The sequence below is a fragment of the Nuphar pumila genome, chromosome 15, assembly GCF_984573655.1.
Source record: "Nuphar pumila chromosome 15, dmNupPumi1.hap1.1, whole genome shotgun sequence".
In the NCBI taxonomy this organism is placed as follows: Eukaryota; Viridiplantae; Streptophyta; class Magnoliopsida; order Nymphaeales; family Nymphaeaceae; genus Nuphar; species Nuphar pumila.
Genome location: NC_143263.1, coordinates 22,085,937 through 22,104,912, shown reverse-complemented (window position 1 = coordinate 22,104,912; position 18,976 = coordinate 22,085,937). Strand labels below are relative to the sequence as shown.

The 18,976-nt window shown below is 39.1% G+C and overlaps 1 protein-coding gene across 3 annotated transcripts in view; it reads left to right on the top strand.

Moving 5' to 3' along the window:
* The window catches only part of LOC149814773 (uncharacterized), a 246,661-nt gene that overhangs the window by 94,652 nt on the left and 133,033 nt on the right, over nt 1-18,976 (top strand). For all 3 annotated transcript variants that reach the window (XM_089990247.1, XM_089990248.1, XM_089990249.1), the window contains 3 exons: nt 756-838; nt 14,512-14,589; nt 17,852-17,931. In XM_089990247.1, coding sequence (XP_089846373.1) covers nt 756-838; nt 14,512-14,589; nt 17,852-17,931 — 241 coding nt within the window. The remainder of the gene's footprint in view (nt 1-755; nt 839-14,511; nt 14,590-17,851; nt 17,932-18,976) is intronic.

The following is an 18,976-nucleotide window of genomic DNA, read 5'->3' as shown; positions in this document are numbered from 1 at the left end:
CGAGAGAGAGGGCGTAGAGACGAGTCGGGGGGAAGACCGAGAGACGAGAGGGGGAAGGAGGTTTCGAGAACCTCCTCCCTCAGTCGCTGCGTGCTTTTAAAAGCACGCAGCCGACTGATTTACCCGGGTGGGATCCGGCCCGGATCCAAACAAATTTTTTTTTTGAGTTCTTACATATGTACCCTTTGCACATTGAAATGTTTAACTGACGTAGGGAGACAATGGGGGTCTCCTACAAGCATGTGTAGTATGCTCCATGGTTTTCTGCCGGGTCCTCAAGTGATTTTCTCATATTGTCACCTTGAATAGATCCATATCCGAAAGTTTTCATCTTCAGAAGACCCTACTGCAGATAAAACAAAAGTAGACATGCTGCATCACCCCAACTCACTTAGGGTTTACCCTTCACCTGATATGTGAGACATCAAAGGCAGTGTATCTAAAATTCTGAGGCTAAGGTTTTCACATGTTAAATTGACATAATTCATATTTAATTTTCAAATGAACTCATCCTGTAAGCAACTGGTAAGTACCATAATATAATCTTGTACAAGTCACAATTTCATGCAATAATATGATTTTTTCATGAACAAAACAAAATTTGTTTGTTCAAATATCCATGGATTTCATTGAGAAATTATGCAAGGCCATACAAAAGTCCAATAAATACTTCCAAGGCATGCTTTATCATTTGATTAAAATCTTGTTGACATTTATTTTGTAAGAAATTGTCTTGACATAAGGTGTTCATTTAGGCTGTTGATGATCGAACTATTGGACATAATCCTGAGAGATTGAGCTTATTGAAAGGTGGAGTTGTATACAGCAATGCAGTGGTGTAAGTTAACTGCTGTCTTGTTGTTACAATCACTTGTTGCATATCTGATTCTTGGAATGGTACAAATTTGGATGGTAGTTGTTTAAATGCTGCAAATGGAACTGATAATGTGACTAAGAAATAAGTATTGGATATATTCAGCAACTTTTGTTGGCTTCCATGGCATGGACATATGAGGTTTTCAAGTTTTCTTCTGTTTTTCTTTTTGATACATTGGTGATGTATGGTTTGGCCTTTGCTGGACATTCAGTTGAATGTTTCCTTTGGCACAGGATTTTGAAATGAAAATTGTACTCACAATCTACCCTTCTAGACATGTAGTTTATATTTTTTCACTAGCTTAGCTTCAGAAGAATGTGTTTTTGGTATTTCTTGTTCCATATTTAAAGTGCCATGGGTTGGAGAAATTAATGTCATGCTCATTGATTCAGTGCAGTTAAGGGGCAATGTAATATTTGTTGTTGAAGGAACTTTTAAGAATTATGGATGAATTGTATACAAGGCTAAAAGCTGGCCTGATCCTTGCTGTAACTAACCTAAAATCTGTCACATGGGTGCGGGTGCGGGGGTGCGGCACTTTCAAAATACTTGGGTGCGGGGGTGCGGCAGTGCAACAAAAATATATAAAATTATATATATTAATATATATATATATATATATATATATATATATATATATATATATATATAAAGTCCAAAAGTTGGACATAAATGACCCTGGGTGCGTTGACTGTACCCAGGGTTAGGTTGACCGCATCGGGTGTGGGTGCGACGCGGGTGCGGCACCTAGTTGGAGAGTCCCTGTGACAGCCTAAAATTGGTTGTACCTTCAAAATGGTATGTTGACTGCTGAAGTGAGTTGTCCTCTCCTTTTCAATGATTGACTAGTGATTACATTTTGTACCTTGAGATTTTTGCACAACAAAGAAGCCTTTGGAGAAGAAAGAGACTGCAGTCTAAGTGTAACGCCCCAAAATCCAGGACTTTAACTTTTTTCGAAAATTTTGAAAGCTTTGAAATCGATCATTTATTAGAGTTTTAAATAGTAATTTAGCGAAAAATGGTATCTTGAAACAACAAGTCAAAGGACTTTGGGCGCATTACTTGCGAAACCTTTTCCTTTACACAATGGATTTGAAACTTCGTACATTCGTTGAAACCAAATAGATTCTGAAATGAAGTTTTAGTAATTTAGAGTCTATTCAAAAGATGAATTTTTAAGGAAACCCTTATATAAAACAGAAATGTCCTCAGGAGCGAAACGTCAGGGAAAGAGTCTCATCTTGATACCATCACGTCGTCGTATCATCGCTTGCCGTACTGACCTAAACATCACCTGTACCATAAGACGGGTCAGTTTAATGAAAAACTGTTAGGTGCACAAATAAGACAATAAAGATCAAATCTAGCATAAACATTTAATTCATATATGATACGTAATTAAACAAGTAATACAACAAGGCTAGCGTGAGCAATTAATTAATACATGATGTGCGATTCAACAGGTAACGTAGACAATTCTAGCATATGCATTTAAATTTATATACGATACGCAATTCAGCAAGTAATGTGAATAAAGCTAGATTTGACAAGTAATATAAACAAATCCAGATTCAACAAGTAATGTGAACAAATCTATATTCCACAAATAATATAAACTAATCGAGATTCGATAAGTACTATGAACTAATCGAGATTCAACAAGTAATGTGAACAAATCTAGATTCAACAAGTCATATGAACAAATCTAGATTTAACAAATAATATGAACTAATCTAGATTCAACAAGTAATGTGAACAAATCTACTAAAGTGAACAGTATAACTTTGTTTTGATATTAGCTGGCCTGCTGGTACGCACAAAGCACGACACTTAGAAACAACTGAGACTAATCTGAGGGTTTATTATGCCATGTATTTTCGATACCCCGAGTAGCTAGCTGAGTTCACTCCTAAAGGGACAGCCAGTGACCGAGAGAGAATTCGCCAAAGACATTCGTAGCAAATGATGCATCAAACTTCTGTAGAAATCTATGAGATCTACCACCTAGGATAATTTTTTATAGTCCTGTCCCCTAACTCCGATGACTGGGGACACCAAGTCATTTGCCCGAGGGGTGGTTGTTAACAACTTATCCATAAGAGTTTTTGTATCATCCCATCCTCTCCCTTAACGGAAAACAGCGGGTCGAATGCGTGTGTCAGGTTTTGTTTAACTGAAGATCCATTCTGTATGCTTTAGTCTTTCAAACCAATTCGAGCATCTTGCCTGTGAAGGCGATTATCATCATTATGTGATTTCAATAATGTGCCATTTGCATGCTTCGAGGTTACTACAAACCTCTCATCCAATCATCGCAGTACTAGCATGCCATGCCTGTCTAAAAATACGACTACGATGCGAGTGGTATTGGTTTCTCAAAATTAACCCCAACTTTGATGTGTTACAATAATAAACAATATAATCATTTTAGTTTAAATTTGACATACTCTGGTCCTTTAAACCCACACGAGCATCCTGTCTGATTAGGCGTAGCATCATTATGTAAGTGTTCTACAACATTGTGCATTTGCATGTTACGAGGTTACCGTAAAACCTCTCATCCAATTATAGTAGTACTAACGCGCCGTGCCTGTCTAAAAGTACGACTACAATAAGAGGGGTAATGGTTTCTCGAAAGAAATGTCAACTCCATTGTTTCGTAAAAGAAATGATGCAACAAATATTTAGTTTGACGTGATCTAGTCTTTCTAAGACACTTATACATTCTTGTGCAATTTGCACGATGTGAGATCGCCACAGATCTCTCATTCGTTTATCGCAGTATCAGCATGCTACGCATGACTTGCGATACTATTTATGATATAGGTTTATCAACAGAAACCCCGCCCAAACTCATGCCCATGCCCTAATCGGGGTTATCCGAGTTGCATCAGAAACTCAAACCGCAATTGTAAAACACTTCTCTCAAATGAGCCGACTTGGGAAAACTTAGTTGTTATTTCGCAACCTATAGGTTCTCAAACTTTACTTTGCAAAATTGCACATTTGGAAAGCTGGATTTAGAAAAAAAAATCGTTTTTCTAAGAATTTTAGCGCCCCACATGCAAACCCACTACCTTTGAAAAAGAGCATAAAAAGAATACGTTGTAACCTAATATCTTATTTGACATGATTTTATTCAGACTGTATCATAAAACTGAAGTTGTGTCTCTAATATGGATCGGGTTTTCTGTTTCTGATGTAATATGTAATTTTAATGTATTTAGGTATCTATCCAAATCATAATTGATCCAACCCACGTTCTGTTTTTTGTATATAAATACATACATGGAATAGGGCACGACTCCTAAGAGAAAAGAGTCTCCCTTTGCTGCCGCAACCCTTCTTTTCATCCTGCCTTCTTCCTTCTTGCACTTCACGTGTACGGTGGTCCATTCTAACATGGTATCAGAGCACCAGGCCTCTGTGCATTGAATCGCCTCCAAAGAAGGTGTCCAGTGAGACCGACGTTTCAGGTGAGTAGTGCCTTCCAGTTTTCTTCTTCCTCTCTCTTCTACTATCTGAATCCTTCCCCAGTCCTTCTATTTCTCACCAATATTTTTCTGTTTAAGGTCTTGTTATTCTCTTATCTCAATATAGATTTCTGTACCCTCGTTCGGGACAAATCTGATCCTATATCTGATCATTAGATCAGACCTTGTGTGACTGCAGGTCTGTTCACAGATCTGAGCGTTGTTCAATTCCATATCTGATCCTGGAATCAGATCTTGCGTGACTGCAGATCTAACTCCAGATCTGATCGATTAGATCAGATCGTGCCTGATTACCTTTATTAGTTTTGGATTTGAAGACTCCCGAGGCCTGAATCTGTCCAGACGTGATTTCTTTTATCAGTTTTGAACATTCTCGTTTGTTTAGATTTGAACCCAAATCTTGCGTGACTGCAGATCTGACTCTAGATGTGATCGTTAGATCAGATTGTGTGTGATTTCTTTTATCAGTCTTGGACCTGAAGATTCCCGATGCCTAAATTTGTCCAATCATGATTTCTTTCACTAGTTTAAATATTCTCGTTTTGTTTAGATCTGAACCCAAATTCAGATCTGAACCCAAATTCAGTTCTGAATTCTTTCTTCTAGTTCTATTCCTTCTACCTTTGTTACAATCCAGCTTGAGTTTTCCTTCCAGACTTCTCCTGCATTCATATTCCATCCGTCAGAATCTATCTTAAATCTGACGTTAATCCTTGAGTATTTGGCAGCAGTCAGACGGGTTCGTTTGCCATATTTTCCTTGTTTCAATTTCAGTTTTCATGGATTCTCCTACCCTGCCATCTAGTTTTCTAGGTCAACTTATCTCTGAAAATTTGAATAACAACAACTACTTGACCTGGAAAAGGCAGATACTGCCTTTTATTAAGAGTCTCGACCTCTATGGACACCTAGATGGAACAATTTCTGCACCACCATAATTTATTGTGCAGGAAGTTATGGATGATAAAGGAGAGGCTTCTAATAGGCTGATTCAAAACCCTGAATTTACTGCTTGGAGAAAACGAGATCAGGCTGTTGTAGCCTACATTACCTCTACTATTTCACAAGAGGTTCTTGTAGGTATTCCAGATGAGTGTTCAGTGGTGGAGCTGTGGGAACAGCTTGCAAAGACATATTCACAAATTTCAGAAGCAAGAATTATGCATTTGAAGAGGGAGTTTCAGCTCCTAAGAAAGGGGAGCATGACTGTTACAGAGTATATGAACAAGGTGAAGATCATCACAGACCAATTGGCTATGGTGGGTTGTATGATTTCTGATAAGGATAAAGTTCAACAAGTGCTAAACGGGCTTGGGTCAGATTATCACATGTTGGTTACATCTCTCTTGTGTCTTCCTTCACTTCCTAACTTTGAAGATCTTCGGGCGAAATTACTACAATATAAAATTTCCATCAAAGGCGAAGATGTAAGCAACAATTCAGGAAACCAAGAAGTACTGTTTGCAGGGACAAATTCTGGGAGAGGACGTGGTTACTTCCGAGGAGGACATGGACAGATAAGGAATAATCAAGGGGGGCGTGGATTGCTACCCATGCCTAGCACACCGAGCTTTTCTGGAAATCACAATTTTAAAAATGTTCCAACATGTTATTTGTGCAATAAAAAGTGACATATCAAGGCAAATTGTTGGCACAACCCGCAAAACAAAGGTAAAATGAATACGACAGGATCGTCAAGCAGGGGAAGAGCTGGAGGAAATCAATGGGATGAAGACAGTGTCAAGAATCTTTTGATATCAGCTTTGTCAAGATTAAATTTTAAACAGGGTGATCAAGGAACTTGGTACATTGATTCTGGAGCTGCAGCACATGTGACAGGCGATATTGGTAGGATTTCGAAACCCATCCCTTATCATGGAAATGCAAGTATTAAAACTGGAGATGGAGCTCTTCATCCAATAACTTACACTAGAAATGTGAATATTCCTCTTTTCGTTGGTTCCCTAAAATTGTCCAATGCTTTTCATTCTCCTAATATTGTCAAAAACATCATTTCTGTTTCTAAACTAGTTGATGACATTCATTCTTGCATCGAATTTACTCCTTTTGTCTGTGTCAAGGATCCACTCACAAAGAAGACGCTCGTTGAGGGAGAACGAAAGGGAAACATGTATATCCTAAAAGAAGCTCCTTTTTCTATTTGTAGAGTTGGACCAAAATCGTCCATTGCTCAACCATTCAAGTTGGATTCATCTAAAGATTGTTTAAGTCTGTCCTTGTATAATAAGTCAAATATTTGACATCGTCATTTGGGTCATTGTAATAATTCCTCTCGAGAAATTATTGTCGAGTGGTCTTATTTCAAAGTCAAGTCAGTGTAATAATGTTGATGGTTTCCTTTGTTCTAGTTGTCAGTCGTGTAAGAGTCATGTGCTTCATTTTAATTCAATAAATGAAAGAGCTTCTTTTCCTTTTGAACTTGTTCATTCTGATGTTTGGGGACCTGCTTCACAATCCTCTTTGTCTGGTAGTCGTTACTATGTCACATTCATTGATAGTTATACAAGATACACTTGGATTTATTTTATGAAATACAAATCTGAGGTATTCAAATTCTTCTGTTTATTCCATGCTCTTGTTGTCAATCAATTCTCGACAAATATTCAACATTTTCAGTGTGATGGAGGAGGAGAGTATCTATCAAAGGAATTTACTGAATTTCTTCAAAATAATGGGATAAGGCGTAGAATATCTTGCCCACATACGCCACAACAAAATGAGGTCGCAGAAAGAAAACATCGCCTTATCGTCGAAAGTGCCCTAAGCATGTTGCATGACACTCAAATTCCTTTAAGTCTTTAGATAGAAGCATTTCACACTGTGGTTTATGTAATAAATCGGTTACCAATGAGGTTGTTAAATAATTTAACTCCTTATTTCGTATTGTTTAGTACCCAGCCTCAATACAGTCAACTGCGAGTGTTTGGATGTGTATGCTATGTTCATATTGATAGTTCCCAACGTAACAAATTTCAGGATAAAGCTTGTAGATGCAAGTTTGTTGGGTATGCTGATGAATATAAACGATATTGATGCTATGATCCAGACACTCAACGCATTAAAGTCTCGTGAAATCTTTTCTTTGATGAGAACAATGTTCAAAACTCAAACAAGGAAGGAAAGGCCACTAAGGAAGAAGAAGGCTATCAGCCGTGGCTTGCAAATGAGTTATTTAATCAACTGGAGATGGATAACTCTGCTCCATGTCATACAGTGATAAATGAGTGTGAACCCATGGAAACCAATGCAGGATCTAGAGGGAACATGTTGACAGCTGCTCAGGAATCTGTTATGTCTCCCACTGCAAATGATAGAAGGTTTAAAGGGGCAGTATATGCCAGGAGAAGAGATACACCCAACACAACTGAGCATGTCAGACGCTCAGAGAGGATTAGACACCCAATTGAAAGATGGGTAAGTTACGAGAACTTTTCCACATAAATGCAGTTATATGTTGCGCAGGTTGAAAAACAGGAAGAACCCATTGATTTTTCTTAAGCCTCATTGTCATCAAAATGGGTAGGTGCTATGAATGAAGAAATGAGAGCCTTGCATGAATGTAGGACCTGGGAAATAGTTCCTAGGTCGCCGGATAAGAATGTTGTAAGGTCTAAATGGGTATATAAGATCAAGTACCTGACGGATCCATTGAAAGATATAAGGCAAGACTTGTCGCTAAAGGCTTCACACAAGCATATAGAGAAGACTATGACGAGACTTTTAGTCCAGTTGTAAAAATGGGAATCATACGACTTGTTAACCCTTAGCGGTTCAGCATGGATGGCCTTTAAGTCAACTTGATGTTAAAAATGCATTCTTACATGGTGATCTAAAAGAAGAAGTCTACATGGAGCAACCTCTTGGTTATGCAGAAAACAATCCTGAGACACATGTTTGTAGGTTGTGATGAGCCATCTATGGACTGAAGCAAGCATCACGTTCATGGTGTGACAGTTTCTCCATTGAAGTACAACGATATGGATTCATTCGATCTCAACTTGATCATTCATTGTTTATCCTTCGAGAATACGAGGTCAGCATCTTACTCCTCATATATGTAGATGACATTATTATTACAGGAAATTCTTGTAAGCATATAGAGACCACAAAGGTCCTATTGAGTCAGAAGTTTAAAATAAAGGATCTGGGTGTTCTACGATATTTCTTGGGGGTTGAAGTGGATCGACAAAATACTAGTCTCTTGTTGACCCAACACAAGTGTGCTCTGGATCTTTTGGAGAAATCAGGAATGAAGAATTGCAAGCCATTGAATACTCCTAGCGTGTTAAACCATAAACTCAGTGCTCAGGATGAGGAGGCATATAAAGACCCAAAGTATTATCGTCGATTAGTTGGGATGCTTCAATATCTTACTTTTACAAGGCTGAATATTGTGTATGCAGTGAATCAAGTCTCTCAGTTCATGCAGGATCCATATACAAAACACATGAATGCTGTTAAAAGAATTCTTAGGTACTTGAAGGGTACTCTTGGAGATGGACTCATTTATCATCAATCAAAGACAAAAGGAGAACATAGACAGCTTGAAGTGTATGCAGATGCAGACTGGGCAAGTGTAACACCCCAAAATTTCGACTTGTGATTTCGAAAACCTTATCGAAAAACCTTTCAAAGATTTAAAGTTGTAACTTTTAAAAACGACAGCGGAAGACATTTAGAAAAGAACACAAGTCAACAATCCTAGGTACGTTAGCTGAAAAACCATCATTCACATGTACAACCACTTAAAGGAATTGAAGAAATAAGGAATAGATTAAAAATCTGCAGTTTATTACAAAATGAGCATTTTGTTTCAAAGTTCAATAAATCTAAAGAAAACTCCAAAAAGACCCAGAGCCAAGCCGCCAGCAGAAAGAAGATAAATCTTGATCCATATTGCACCACGCCATCGGCCGCCAGTGAAGTCCTACTCCTCACCTGCCCATGAAATGGGTCAGTTTCATAACAAACCAGTAGGTGCACGAATAGATAAGTAGAATGAAAATAAAACAGGACATTCATGAGATAAGCAGTTATGATATTTAAGCAATCAATACAATTGTAATCTATTCTAACAAGTGTAATATGTGCAAAGAGTTGTTAGTTGAAGTATTTCAAGTAGTGTAAGTCTCAATCATCTACAACTATTCATTAAGATATTCTTTAAGTTCTGATATTAACTAGCCTGTGGGTACGCACAGACGCGAAACGTAGAAACAACCGAGACCGATCCGGGGGTTTATTATGTCAGGTGTTTTTCATTAACCCGGATGGCTGACTGAGTCCGCTCCTAAGGGGACGGTCAGTGACCAAGAGAGTAAATCCCCAAAGGCATTCGTGGCCCATGGATGCATCCAACTTCTGCAGAAGTACCTGGGAGTTACCACATAGGATAATTTATGGTAATCCCAATTCCCCTAACTCCGATGACTGGGGAAACCGAGTCTTTTGCCCGTGGGGTGGTTGTTAACAACCTGTCCATCAGAGTTTTTGTACCATCCATCCTCTCCCTTGATGAACCGTGAAAGTCGAATGGGTACGACGGGGGTTTCTTAACCGCCGCCCCATCCTACATGCTTTGGTCTATTAGACCCACTCGAGCATTTTGCCTGTGAAGGCGAATGGTCACCATTTATGTGATCTCAGCATTGTGCTAAATGCACCCATCGAGGTTGCTACAACCTCATCATCCAACCATCGTAACCCACATAGGACGTACTTGTCCAAAAGTACGGTTGTACCTCCCTAGAGATACGACTACGATGAGAGGGCAACATATAATGTTTTATGATTATTTTGGTTCATACATGACATGTATTGCTCTTTGAGCGATTGGCCTGTGGAGGCTGACATTATCACATCAAAATCAATAAAGTGTTGATTTCCCACTTCAAGATACTCCATGACCTCACATAAAAAATCATATCGTACATGCCTTAAGGTTCAGTTACAATAACAATTGCAATGGTTTTCTCTCCAGAATATGAGTCTATTCACAAAGTCTACCTTAAGTATGCAGTTTCAAAAGAATAAGCATCCAGAACAGACAATCACGAGTTAAGTAATCCTACAGGTAACAGGTAAACCAATTAACTACTTGATTCTTTCTAAAATGAGTCTCCCATTGAGCATGCAATTTTAAAAGAATCAAAAAGAGGAAAACTCTGACCAACAAATACTTCTTCAGATAAGCAGGTATGCAAAATAACTATTCTATCTCAGACGTCTTATTTTATTTTGTTTATACAAACTCTTCGTGCGACTTTCCCCTACCTCGGGATGTCGTGCAACTGCGTGCGTCTACGAGTGTAGATGATACGAGGCTCAGGCCGCGGAGCCAGAGCGGGGTTCGATGCGAAGTCTGCAAAAGTGTGAGTATTCAATTATGATAATTTAATTAAATGGTGCGACGGGAGCAAGGGTAGGATTAGGTGACCGGGGATTTCGGCCCCTTCCAGACTGAACACAAATGGCAGGGCCCTCGGCCCCTGCCTGACGAAATAGTGAATGGCAGGGGCCTCGGCCCTTGCCTGACAAACTAGTGAATGGCAGGGGCCTCGACCCCTGTCAGACAAAAGTAGCGAATGGCAGGGGCCTCGGCCCCTGCCTGACAAAATAGCTAATGGCAGGGGCCTCGACCCCTGCCTGACAAAGAAGCGAAGGGCAGGGGCCTCTACCCCTGCCACAAAAAGGTCACGCATGGCAGGGGCCTCGTTCCCTACCTGATGAACAGGGAATGGCAGGGGCCTTGGCTCCTGCCTGACGAAAATGGGGAATGGCAGGGGCCCCAGCCCCTGCATGACGAAAATGGGAAATGGTAGGGGCTCCAGCCCCTGCCTGACGAAAATGGGGAAATGGCAGGGGCCCCAGCCCCTGCCTGACGAATCAAGGGACGGCAGGGGCCTTGGCCCCTGCCTGAAGAACCAACAAATGGCAGGGGCCTCGACCCCTACCTGGCAAATTCACGGAGCCGCAGAGGGTGTCTGGCCCCCTGCGTGCCGAGAATCAAGGGCAGAAGGGGGGAAAATCCCTGCCCACCCAGAAGCCAAGAGGCGGCAGGGGGCGAGCCCCTGCCTGCCGGGAAATAGGAAACGGCAGGGGCATTGCCCCTGCCTACCAGAGATCGAGAGGCGGCAGGGGGGGGGGGGCTAACCCCTGCCAATGAGAGAGACCGGGGCGACAGGAGCCACCAATCTCCTGCTGACCCCTTCGCAGGCCACAAAGGAGAGGGGAGGGCGCGGCAGGGGCCGTGCGCCGCCTGTCGGCCTCTCGGCGAGGTGACAAAGAAAAGGGGGGTGTCGCAGGGGCCATAGGTCCCCTGTCGGCACTCCGGCGAATCCCAGAGGGGGAAGGGAACGACAGGGGCCCCGTAGGCCACCTGTCAGGCCCCCGATGGGCACAGGGGGTGGTGGAAGGCCGCGGTAGGGGCTGTGAGCCGCCTGTCGGCCTCCCGACGAGGTGACAGAGAGGGGGTGAGGAAGAGAAGAGGGAGGATGGCGTACCTGGGAGGCGGTGGCCGGCGTCGGCGGCGTGCGCAGCGAGGGAGAAGACCGGCGCGATGGGGGGCGAGGGCTGCTAGAGGAAGGCGTGACTCCCCTCGCCCTCCAACGTCTCTCTTAAAGGCACACGGGGCAACGAATGGGGAAACCCTCGATGGGTTTCCCTAATTCGCCCGATATCAAAGGGGGGGAGGTGCGGCGCTCGGGAATGCTCGGGTTACTTAAAACCCTAATGAAGAAGGGGCCCGGGTCGGGTCCAAAACAAATTTATTTATTTATTTATTTTTTAAATGGGGTTTTACAGCAGGAGATCCAGACGATAGAAAACCAGTTTCCGGGTAATGTGTTTATGTTGATGGAAACTTAATAGCATGGAGTAGTCGGAAGCAACGTGCTGTTGCGCGTTCCAGTACAGAAGCTGAGTACCAATCCATGGCATCCGCTACTGCTGAAGTTACATGGTTAGGACATTTATTAACCGAAATAGGAGAGAGGGTGAACACTGCAAATCTGTTTTGCGATAATCAAAGTGCCATACAAATTGCCTTCAATCCTATCCATCATGGTCGAACAAAACACATAGAGATCGATCAACATTTTGTTCGACAGAAAGTTGAGGACAAAGAAATTATTCAACTTATGTACCAACAGGAGATCAGGTTGCTGACCTTCTTACCAAAGGACTTACGAGTCGCGGTTTTGGTATCTCAAAGGCAAGTTGTCCATAGTAATGGACCATGCACAACTTGAGGGAGGGTATTAAGACTGTATCATAAAACTGAAGTTGGGTCTCTAATATGGATCGGGTTTTCTGTTTCTGATGCAATATGTAATTTTAATGTATTCGGGTATGGATCCAAATCATAATTGATCCAACCCACATTCTTTTTGTATATAAATACATACATGGAATAGGAAACGACTCCTAAGAGAAAGAAGTCTCCCTTTGCTGCCGCAGCCCTTCTTTTCATCTCGCCTCCTTCCTTCTTGCACTTCATGTGTACGGTGGTCCATTCTAACATATTTATCTTTTAAACCTATGGATACAACTTTATGCAACTCGCACGAAACGAGATCTTCACGGATCTCTCATCCGTCTATCGCAGTATCCGCATGCTACGCATGTCTCGCGATACTGGTTTCGATAAACGGGGTATGGGTTTCTCAACAGAACCACACCCAAACACATGCTTATATGTAAACTCGTGTCTTTCGAAAACGAGCAAGTAAGAAGCAGGTAGAATAGGATACGCTCTTGCGTGTCCTACGGGTTTGCATTTATGTAAATACAAATATTACAATGTAACCCCAACTCTATTTAGAAAATCTCGATGTCCCGTACCTTTGGCCGGAGATATATGAGTCATTATCGATTATCAAAACGAACGACTGTACGTAACTCTTAGGGTTACGCGAGGTTGAGGGAAAGACTTGGTCGCGAATGTGCAACCGCCAAAGTTTGATTTTTGCTTTTCGAAACAATAGATTTTTCAAATATTTAAATCTTACATAAAATCCCTTTTTATTTAAAAAGACTAGGTGAGGATGCACAAATATGAGTCTTTAAGAGTAAGCGTAAGCTTGTGCATATTTTAGCGGCAAAGTAATTTACATAAAGCGAGACTCGATGTGTGAAACCACACATCAAGCTAGATAAACTGCGTAAATAATGCACGATGTACGAAACCGTACATTGGCCAAATACTACGTAAGCAATGCACGATGTACAAAACTGTACATTGGCCAAATAAACTGTGTAAGCAATGCACGATGTACGAAACCAGACATCAGCCAAATAAACTATGTAAGCAATGCACGATGTACGAAACCGTACATCAGCCAAATACTACGTAAGCAATGCTCGAGGTACGAAACCGTACCCCGGCTAAATAAATGCGTGAACAATGCACGAGGTACGAAACTGTACCCCAGCTAAAAAAATGCACAAACAAGAGCCTGAGCACAATAGCGAGGCGGCAAAGTAAATGACAGAAAGCGATGCTTGATATGCGAAACCACACATCAAGCTAAATAAATGCGTAAGCAGATATATCCCTAAATCCTGGTGGTGTTATGCAGGTATTGTAAGGAATTCCTTCCAATTTTGCTTACTGGAATTGGCTTAGGCCTTTTTGGTTGGCTATTTCAGCTTGTTTTATTTTTTTTTCATGTTGTTAGGTCCTTCAGGATGTTTAGTTACCGATATTTTTCCTGTATTATGTGTGTTACACATTATGTACTTAACAATGCTCCTAGATTAATATGTAATTGTAAACATCTTTCTGCCCATTTTATGTGTACTCGGTTGTGTTGACACAGAGGAGGATCATAATTAGTTGGGTGAGGCCTTTGCATTGTCTTGTTTTCTTTGTAGTTTCTCAATTTATTCTTGCATTATCAATATGCTTGCGTGAACCTGATTTGAATTGTAGCCAGCATTTATATTCTCATGCATAAAGGTGTTTCTCGTAAACCCCTTCCCCAATTATGCCTTGTACTGCTAACAGCATTATCATGCTTATCGATTAAACTTCTCAAAATAAGTTTAGACTGTCTACCACTATTTTCTGATGCATTCTTAAGCATATCCCTCAGATGAGTTTTCTTCTGTTTGCAGCACAGTCTCTCCAACATATCTAAATGAAACACTGTGTTCTGGTTGGCTTGCAAGTACACTAATTCGAAACCGTGAAAAGTGAGCAGCAGTTCTGTTACATCCCTGTTCCCTTTTTTCAGTCTTTTCTGAGACTTTTTAATATTTTCTACTTATATCAGCTATTATCTAATTCAAGTTTTAGCTCCTTCTCTGAACATCTTTAATATGTTGGGGATTGATAACTTGATAGCTCTGAAAGCGATATAAACATTTAATTTGATATGTGTGTGCATTTTACAGCACAAGTGTATTGCATCTCCATTTCTATTGTGTGATTAGGCAGGTGCAATATTATTCTGGTGACATGGAAACCATTTTGTTGTGCATTTCCAGTAATTCTTTACATAAAAGAATGCATTCAGGTGTCCATTTTCATGTTTGTATGTTTTTGATAGTTTATGTTTGCAGTATTATCAAGTTTTTAGAAATTCATACCATTTTTTTGGAAACAGTATCATCTATTAGAAACTTGAATCAATACTTTTTAAAGCTATATCAACCAAGGTTGTAAGTATCGTATAGTTACCTGTATCAGTCGGGCCCAAAGTAGCACTTTATCGTATCAGTATCGCAAAATATCATAAATTTTTAATAAAAAATTTCCAAAAAATCAAGAAAAATCAGAACAAATTAGAAAAAGTTCTAAAAAAAACATATCACATGAAACAATGATGAATTGCACAAAATATAACCACAAAATCATATATGAAGCATTTATGTCTCTATGAGCCGCATAAGACATCATCAAACATCAACTTATATGTAATCATAGATAATATTCCATGCATATCTCACAAGAGCAATGCAAAATATTAAATATCTTCCAATTAAAAACATGCTACAAGAATCATACTTTCATGTTACATAAACAAAAACAAAAACAAAATAAACAAGTTTATAAACAATTAATTGTTAAATAACCAAGTTTCTTTAAAACATATTATATAAAACCTCAATAATCATAATAATCCTTTTTATCATTATTATCTTCTTCTTCTTCTTCTCCTTCTTCAACATCTACATTGTTTCCAAGATACGTGGGGTCTTCATCATCTATCTCCTGAGCTCCTTCCACATTAATCCACTTAATATCCTCTTCATTCAAAAGAGTCCCTACTTCTTCTTCAATCCATGCATCCAATTCATCAAAATGTCAAAATGTTCCAAACTGATGAGATCAAATTGCTTTTTGTGCCTCCTTGATGACAACTTTTTGATTTGCCTAAAAAGATAACATGAAAAAAATAAAATTAGTTGAGTTTTGAATGATATAAAAAAAACTTTAAATAAACACATGAAAATGACAAATAAACTTTATAATTTTATATACCTCTGCCTCAGTCTTAAGTTGTAGCGAACGTGGACGTGGTCATTAAGCCTTTTGTGCTCCAATCTATTTCTTTTTTTTTGTATGGATTTGCTCAAAGATACTCTAGTTTCTCTTGCATCTACTTGCACTACATGTTTGGCTAAAATTGCGAATGACAAAAGCTCTCAAATTTGGAACATCTTCCAAACTTGGCTCACCGCATGTCTGAGAAAAAAACATGAAAATTAGAAATCAATAAGACAATAACAAATATAATCATACAAAACATCATAACTAAATAACACTATAAAATTAAAATTGAAATATACAAAATAAATTATCAAGACGCATCGTGGCACTGTTTCGCACTGCTGTAGGTCTTCCCATATCATACAATGCATTCTCATAAGTTTTCATTTCCTTATGAATTTGATTTTGAATGCTATAATCATGGTTCAACCTTTCGATGAAATCTAAAAGTCCCTTGTTAACTTCTCTGTCCATTTTAAACGTATCTAAATGCAAGATTTAAATAATATGCTGCAACATGAAGAGGTTGATGAAGTTGCCCAGTCCACCTATGATCAATGATGTTTTGTACAATTTTTTCTTCTCCTTCAAATTATCTCTAATGGCCTCTTTTGCCTTACCCATAGCCTCATAGAGATAACCCATAGCTGGTCTATCTTCACAAGCACCTTTATCAAAGATATATTTATTTTCAACAAGAATCCCATAATTTACTTCTAAATACAATTTCTACAATTTCTTTGGGCTTTCCTTTTTGTGCATGACGATAATATCTACAATCCCATAATTCACTCATCTTATGAAAACAATTTTTTTAGTGTAACTCTATTCTTTACTAGACTTTTCATTGTCAGAAAATTCATATCAAATCTAGTAATTGCACTATGAATCAACTCAACACCACCAATATACTTTTCCATTGAAAGGAAACAAGAGCCTCTGAAGATGTTCACCAAGAACAACAATGTGGACATTCAAAAGAGTTCCACCAAAGCACCAAGAGAACACACAAGCCACAAAATGAGCTCACACACAAACACCCACTAAAGGGGGCAAACAAAATGGATAAAAATTAATATTTTATTGATCAATGCTCATGCAAGAAGCCTACATATTGTGGGGGTTTTGCCCTCTATTTATACATAAAGTTGGAGCTCAAACAAGGAGAGTCGTTGGGGTCCAACGACTCTAAATAGAGCCGTTGGACTCCCAACGACTCTAAATAGAGCCTTTGGACTCCCAACGACTCTTTGGGCCTTTGTTGACTAGTCTCATCCCAACTAAAAAATAAAAAAAAGAAACCTAACTAAACTAACCTAGTTATATACAAATAAATAATATATATATATATATATAAATATATAAATATATAAATATATCTATGTATATTTACATTTTTAACACTTGCCCTTAAACTTATTGTTGGATAACCAAAAGTTTCCCTAAGAGAAAGTGAAATCTAGGAGCACCGAGAGGTTTGGTGAAGAAATCTAGGAGCACTGAGGCATAGAGAAATATCCAAAAGAGGGTTACATCACATAAGAGTCGGCACATTTAAAATACATAATCTAAGTAGAGTTCAAGTCCTACAAGCAATTTTTCTGTTATGTAAATTAATCAGATCTGGACTCATGTCCAAACTATAGGTTCTTATCCACATCCCATGTACTTGGCTGCATATTTAAATTCAGGTCATGTTGGGGGGATCCACATGCAGTACATTGCATGTTTTATTGGGAAAAGACTCTCTCTCTCTCTCTATATATATATGGCATCAAACTCTCCTTCAAGATTACTTTTTGTGTTTTTGTTATGGAAGGTTGAGTCCTATTACTATGGTTCAAATGAACTTTTAATTGGGTGATATAGCACTTGGCATTCTCTTGCTTTTTGATGGAATTTTCTTTGAAATGTTTTCTTGACTTCTATTCTTTTACATGATAATATTCATCTGATTCTTAGGTACTTTGGTATTTTGAATGGCATTGATACTGCACTATGGAACCCTGCTACTGATGTTTTTTTGCCTGTCAATTTCTCTGGTAATGTATTGGTAACTGAGCAGAATATTTTCAGTAAAATGTCCATGTAATTATGCAGGGCATGTTTAGTTAAATTTTACCATAAATACATATCTGAGGACTTTTTTTATGACAATGCCTGCCTGGCAAGCATTTTCTGTCTAAATTATGCAAGCTTTGAGCAGAATAAAGTTTTAATGTTAATTTTATTACACTGTGCACAGTAAACTTTGATAGTCAGAAAAGCTAAGAATGTAGAATGATTAGAATTTGAAAATTAATCCAGTTACCTTATGCATAGGAAAATGTTGATTTTTTTGCAGGACTAATGTTAATGTCTGGCTAGCATTTTCCATCTAAATTATGCAAGCTTTGAGCAAAATAAAGTTTTTATGTTAATTTTGTTACACTGTGTAGTATAAAAGTTGATTGTCAGTAAAACTAAGCACGTGGAATGGTTACAACTTTAAAATTAGTGTAGTTACCTTATGTATATGAAAAAATTGATTAGTTGCAGAACTGTGTAGATGATTCTATTATAGTAGGATATGGTCTATATGAACCATAAAGGATCTACCACTTAGTTGCACTATTAGCATTCTCAAATTCCCGTGGATTTTAGCAACATACCTTCAAGTACTACTTTCTCTGACATATTAGCTATTCTGTGAACTCTCTGACTGTAATGAAAAGAGGCGGAAGCACCAATAGAGCAAAAAGCACTCTTTAAGAGTGACCACTAGAGCCAAGAGCACAAACACCAAAAGTGCACACACAAAACTCTCAAAAGTAGAAAATGAGAAGAAAGGAAAAGAAGGGTGAAAACCCAATACATTTACAAGGGGGAGCCTCCTCTATATATAGAGGAGGAGAGATAAAGGAGGACCATAAAGGGGGCTCCCCTCTAGTCGTTGGGAGCCCCAACGGTCATAAATATGACTGTTGGGGCCCCAACGACTAGATAGGTGGGGCCCCTTATGGTCCTTTAAAAGTAAAACTGGAAAAATAAAAAGAAAAAGGAAAAAGGGGAAAAAGAAACAAAGAAAAAGTAAAAAAGAAAAAATAC